Source organism: Manacus candei, unplaced genomic scaffold, assembly GCF_025592945.1.
Source record: "Manacus candei isolate 608988 ecotype Guabito, Panama unplaced genomic scaffold, ASM2559294v1 h1tg000018l, whole genome shotgun sequence".
Lineage (NCBI taxonomy): Eukaryota > Metazoa > Chordata > Aves > Passeriformes > Pipridae > Manacus > Manacus candei.
The window spans coordinates 244,040-250,039 of NW_026138066.1; the positions used below are offsets into that span (position 1 = coordinate 244,040).

At 47.4% G+C, this 6,000-nt stretch overlaps 1 protein-coding gene across 1 annotated transcript; it reads right to left on the reverse strand.

Annotated features, from left to right (window-relative positions):
• Positions 1 to 2,467: 2,467 nt before the first annotated feature.
• BTG1 (BTG anti-proliferation factor 1) lies at positions 2,468 to 5,336 on the reverse strand. Its single transcript, XM_051783978.1, has 2 exons — positions 4,933 to 5,336; positions 2,468 to 3,750 (listed from the first exon to the last, which is right to left on the reverse strand). Exons 1-2 carry the CDS (start codon positions 5,078 to 5,080, stop codon positions 3,386 to 3,388), a joined length of 513 nt encoding a protein of 170 aa, XP_051639938.1. The 5' UTR covers positions 5,081 to 5,336; the 3' UTR covers positions 2,468 to 3,385.
• Between the last annotated feature and the right edge of the window lie 664 nt (positions 5,337 to 6,000).

Sequence of the window (6,000 nt, forward strand, 5' to 3'; positions counted from 1 at the left end):
TCAGGAAAAAAAAAACGAAAACAAAACATGTGCTCACCTGGCATAAACTAGAAAGCAACTGTACACTTTATAAAAAGATATTCACTGAATGGTCAACAAGTCTTAGCAGATTGGTCCATCATTCTGAGAAGAGCTGTAACATTAGAGCTGCAAACAGCTGAGCCTGCCCTTGCAACACCAATAGGATTATTCAGTGCCTCTCAAGGAAAGTCAACTAATTTAACTAAAATGCACTAGGCAAGCAGGTCTTGAATGTGCTCTCTCATCTCTAATATTTGCATTAAAATAATAGCCTTGCTGGTTTCATAATGGCACCTTAAATGAAATTCAAAAGTGACAAGCATTTGGCTTAGTGTGCTGTTTATTCTACCTGCAGCAAAACATAGGATTAGCAACAGCCTCCTCTTGGAGACATACTCCATTTCTTTCAGGAGTCCTTCTTATGCCCTGCTGCCACAGTATGCTAAGTACTTTGAAAATCAGACAAGGGCACATTGTGTACACATTGGGGTATATCTGGAAGAAATCCCAGCAACTCTGAGTACACAGGTTGTACCAATTACTAGTTACAGCTGCAGTTAAAAATTATGCCATGAATGAAAGCACCTTACCATAAAAGAACTAAAATATTAACCATCTAAGGGAGCAGACTCACTCTTAGTTCAATGTCACATGCCAGTCTCACAGATGGAACGCTTGCTGCCTCACAAAGCTATGCCTAATTTATCAAAAGAAAGTACTGACAGCTGATGCTTTCATAATGTGCATAGTTCATGTCAAAGACCAACTATACAGCTACCCCTTCTGATGCTGTTCTTGCTGTGCAGCAGAAAGGACTAGGCAGCACCACGATATACTAAGCATAATTCAGTCAGCAGTGAGCTTCATGAATGTTTAATATAGCTTTACAGGAAGCCAAGCTCAATGTTTACCTTTCTACTCAGATACATATCTGCCGTCTGCAGACATGTAACACAACAGAAATGTCTTGGAGTACTCTTACAGCTTGAATAAATTTCTTGCTTACAGGTTTAACAACTTCAACTGTCATCTTAAAAGTAATAGAATTTTTAAGATATCAAAATGTGAGTCTAAACTTTGACCTATGCATGCATTACACCTGTACGTTAAAGCAAGCTCATTCTGAAGCTTTGGTAATAGATCTATTACTGTCAGATCCATACTGAGCAAGGTGTTTGAAGTTCCCTGCTTCAGGAGCATTTATGCTTCCACCAGTCTATGCCAGAAAGCCATAGTGCTAGAGAAGCCCTAGCAATACTTTAAAGTGCTGAATATTGACATACATATGTAGATCATGGTAAAAATCGTATTTGTAAAGCTGAACTTAAAAAAAAAAAAAAAAAAAAAGGAGGAAAGAAATTGTTAAAGAAAGCCGGACAGTTCAGTCTTTCAGTCTTCTGTTTTGCTTATATATAATCAGCTATATTACAGATCAGACAACACAGATATGAACTGGAGATAAAATCCATTACTATCGTCACATTGTAAAGGCTGTTGAGCTCATAAGAGCTGCAACAATGCATGGTAAGTCTGAAGCTCAGTTCTACACACAGCTTGCAAGCTTGACTGGCAAGTAATGACTGCTTTCTTTTCATTCAGAGCATCAGCAGCAGTTCTTGTAACTGACGTGACCAAGTTCGGTATGCCTTTATTAAACACTCACAGAACAAAGTATACAGGAGATAAGGAAGAGAAAAGCCTTGAGTTTTACTCTGGACCTTTAACAAGTGTAAATAAAGTGGCAAGGAATTTCTCTCAAGTGTAACTAACAGCTGTGCCATATACAAATGACATTAAGTGTGGTGCTTAAGTGAATCACAACTCCACATCATTCATTAACTACGAATACACATAAGTATGGGCTTCTCAGCCTCAGCCAACCTTTTAAGTTTGGGAAAAAAGATCTACATACCTTTTGTTGAATCCAATCTTAATGATTTCTAAAGTGAAAGTCTTGCATCTGAAGAAAGCAAAAGGCAGCAAGCTGCTCTTAAGGCTAAGGGACACTTCTCCCAGAAACTCTTATTGAGCAGGGAATCCATCAGGGAAGAACTGTGAACTTGTGAGCAAGTAGGTCAAAATGGACATTTAGGTTTGCTATATCCTTCATCAGGAAGCCAAGTAAACTTTAATCCTCTGGATTTATTCAAGTCATCTTTGGTGGATGTTATTTCTGTACCTTTTCCTTATATCCTGGAATTATTGGCCCTGGAGTTATTTCCACATTGACTGATTTTAAAAGGTTTAAAGTGACACGTACATGATTGTGTTCCCCTGAACTTCCCAAGCATTAATATATGAGGTCTTCATTAATCCAGGTCTGTACCAAGTGTTCCCTAGCATCAGGATGCCATTGATGTTCTTAAGTCTTTAAGGTACCTATTTTATTTCTACTGTGAGACAAAAATAATTTAACTGATCCTATGTAATCACGACAAGAGATTAATTAAAATGCCAAGATAGGAAACAATTTATTATAGAGAGAAGAAAAATTTCTCATCCAAAATATAGAAATCTGTACAACTTTGCCACAATCAATATACATGAACTGTACAAATTTACACCAGTTCATAATTTACCAAATAAAAGATGACTAACAAAGTTCACAAAATAGATGGTGGTTTGTGGAAAAGACTTTTACCCAATTAAGAACAAGGAAATTACAAACCAGACCTCCACTTTCTAAAAATAAGAAGTTTACTCAGTCTTAGAAAACTACAAGCTAGCAAATGTACAGATAGCTGGCTGGTGCTAACACCACAGTTCAGACAGTGTCTTTATATGGTCTTTTTAAAGCCTGTTGCCATGGCAGATAATGATCACTTGCTACTTTTGAGGCCAATGTAAAGATCTGATCATTTCTCCCCAGGTCATTCTTACTAGTTTCTCTTATGTACATTTATACATATTTGTAAGTGCTAGGTAAAAGTCTGAAAAATAAAATTTCCAGTACTATGGTGTTCATAAGTCTTGTTACTGAGCTGCCAAAAATGCTAACAATTAATAAATGTAATAGTGCAAATTTACTCTGCAAGACCTACTGCAGAGAATCACTTTATAAACACAGACTGGGGTTGAAAATTGGTGTAGAAATTAAGTAAGATGTCTTGGAGAAACTGACCCTTCCTAGATCTTCTTATTCCCTAGCAAGTTGCTATCATTTTGACTCACAGGCTATTAAATCACTGAAAGGTACTGTCCAAACTATGGCACTGTCACTTTAAAGTATACCACTCTAACGTGTGCCAGATCTTCACAGCTGTGACATGGTTTAAATTCCATAATCCATCCCCAGAGGTGCCCACCCAAAGTAAAAACCAAATTTATCCATCCATTTTAAGGTGATCCATCCACAGACTATATCTTAACCTGATACAGTCATCATATTGTAGTTTTTGGAAGGGCTAGTTCTGCCCAAGAGAAGTTCCTCCTTACAGCTTATTCTGCTGTCTACCATTTGCATGTTGGTGTTATTTTGGCTACCTCCTGCTGGTGCAGCTTCGTACAGCACACAGATGGAGCCATCCTCTCCAATGCGATAGGACACTTCATACGGGTCAACCCATAGAGTGAGTTCGCTCGGAAGAAGCTGAAACAGTTCCTGACTGCTCAATCCAATCCGCTGTGCTGCCTGTCCAATGAGAGGATCCATTTTATGGTTGATCCGGATACATCGGTAACCTGATCCCTTGCATGGCTTTTCTGGGAACCAGTGGTGTTTATAATGTTCTACAAAATAAAAAACAAACATTATCCTCCTTAATTCTGTATTAAAAGATACACGCAGTAATTATTGTTCTCTTGCAAATTTCACACCTCAAGATGTTAAAAAGCTTATTATTCTAGCATCAAGTGTCCTCAAAAATCACTATAACCTTTATTTCTGCTGATGATTTACATAAGCCCAGAGTCCCTTGGGAAGCACTCACATACAAAGTTACTGGTTTGTGCTAGTGTATACAATGTCCACCATCTCAAAGAAGTGAAATGCAACTTCCTGGCATTCACAGAAACATATATAAAAATACAGAAATGATTACATATATAGCAGAAAAACTCAAGGGTTTTGAAACTTCACAAACTAGAAAGGGAAAAAAGGCACCCTCCCAGCATCCTCTTGAGATCACATCCATGCTTAGCTCCTCACATTCCAAGAACACCCAAAAATAACTAGGGAAGGAGCCGGGCAGCATTTACCGACTGACTCAAGCTGTATTTCCCCATCACTCTCCCCAGCCTGTTTTCCATGGCGAGAAATCAAGGACTTCACTTACCTCAGTTTTATCCCACCCAAAACCATATCGGCCTGAAACTACTTGTAGCCACTATCAAGCCCTCTGGGACATAGCCTCGGGATTACAAAACCCACAGGGCAGCGAAAAAACCCTCAGTGTTTCTCCCCGACCGGAGCTGTCGAGTGGCTAAGAGACGCTTCCAGAAGAAAGAGGAACCAACTCACCGTCCACCGATTAATTTTACTTGACAAAAAAAAAGCAAATTTGGAGTGTTTTCCCTTCTGGAAATGGGGCGGTTTGAGCCCTTGGAGCGGAGCTTAAGCCCAGGATGCTCGCAAGCTTTGTCTAGGGAGGCAAACATTGTGTGTGCGTGCAGGGGGTCGAGCTGCTTGCGCGACGCCCGAGCCCCTTTTGTCTACAGCCCGCTCCTGCCTCTCCACCGCCGGGGCCGGCTCGGCACGGGGGGGTGCCCGCAAGGGGCGAGCCACGGCCGCAGAGCCCCACTCGGCCCCCGCGGCGGCTCCAGCCCCTCGGGGGGGCCGATCTGCCCCTTTGTCCCTCTCCAGGCCCCCCCGCGGGGCGCGGTGGTTCCCGCACCCCCGCCGGGCCTGTCCGAGCAGGCGGCCCCGCGGCCGAGGTGGGGGAGCGGCTCCCGCCGCGCCCGCGCCGCCCTCACCTGCCAGCAGCTCCTGCAGGCACTGGCTGAAGGTCTGCAGCTGCCGTTCGTTCATCAGCCCCTTGGTCCGCAGGAACTTGGAGATGAAGCCCACGGCCGCGGCGATCTCACGTATCATGCTGGCCCGCGTGTACAGGGCGGGATGCATGGAGGCGGCGGCGGGCGGCAGCCAGCGCTTCGGGGCGGCCGGCGCTGGGCTGGGACGGGGCACGGGGCGAGCGGTGGGACAGGCACGGGGGCGGTGTGGCTCTAACTGGGCGCAGAGCAGGCGGCAGAGCCCAGATCACATCCCGGGGGCGGCAGCCTCCGCCTCCTCTTCCTGCGGCAGGGGGGCGGCAGCAGCAGCGGCGGCCGCGGCAGCGCTCCCCGCATTTCCTGCAGCGAGGGGCGAAGAGAGCTGCTCCTCACCCGCCGCCTCTTATAGGCGCCGCTGGCCGGAAGTGGCGTCAGGCCGCCGGGGGCGCGCCGCTGCCAATCGGGCGATCGCACCATCGTTACGGCAAGTGGGGGGGGCGGGGCCGGCCGGGCGGGTGACGTAATCGGCTGTAAACAAATAGAGCCGGGGGCGCGCGCAGGGGGCGGTGCGCGGGCTGGGGCGCGTGTCCGCGCTGCGGGAGCCGGGTGGGCGGGGCGCGGGCGCGCGCCCGCCGGTGCGGAGCGGCCGGTTGTGTCCTCCCGCGCATCGGCGGCGCGAGCGGGCGGGACCGCGCCGCGCGCCCGTGCGCTGTATCCGGGGAGAGCGGGGCCACGTCAGCGCCGGGGCGGTGCGGCTGCGGGGGAGCCAGGGCGCGGCGGGCGAGAGTCTGGGTGGCGGCGGAATTGAGGCGGTGCCGCTCGCCTCGGCCCCAGCGGGCCGTGTGTCCGTGCGCTCGCACCTCCCCGCGCGAGGGCGGCCGCAGCAGGACGAGGGTGCTCCCAGACTCGTGTTTATTTATCCCCGCAGGCAGCGGGGGTTACGTGTCTGTGCCCGTGTTGCTTTTTCCCGGAGCCCGGGAGTGCTCGATTGAACCTCTCGGTTAGCGGCGGCCCCGGAGCCCGGACGTGCTGACCCCCCAGGCTTGTGAACCG

Bases quoted from the DNA above. Each gene is read 5' to 3' on its own strand.
- BTG1 (XM_051783978.1), bottom strand. From the start codon at position 5,080: ATGCATCCCGCCCTGTACACGCGGGCCAGCATGATACGTGAGATCGCC. The intron at 3,751-4,932 runs GTGAGGGCGGCG...TTTATTTTGTAG, and splicing joins CCTGCAGGAGCTGCTGGCAG to AACATTATAAACACCACTGG.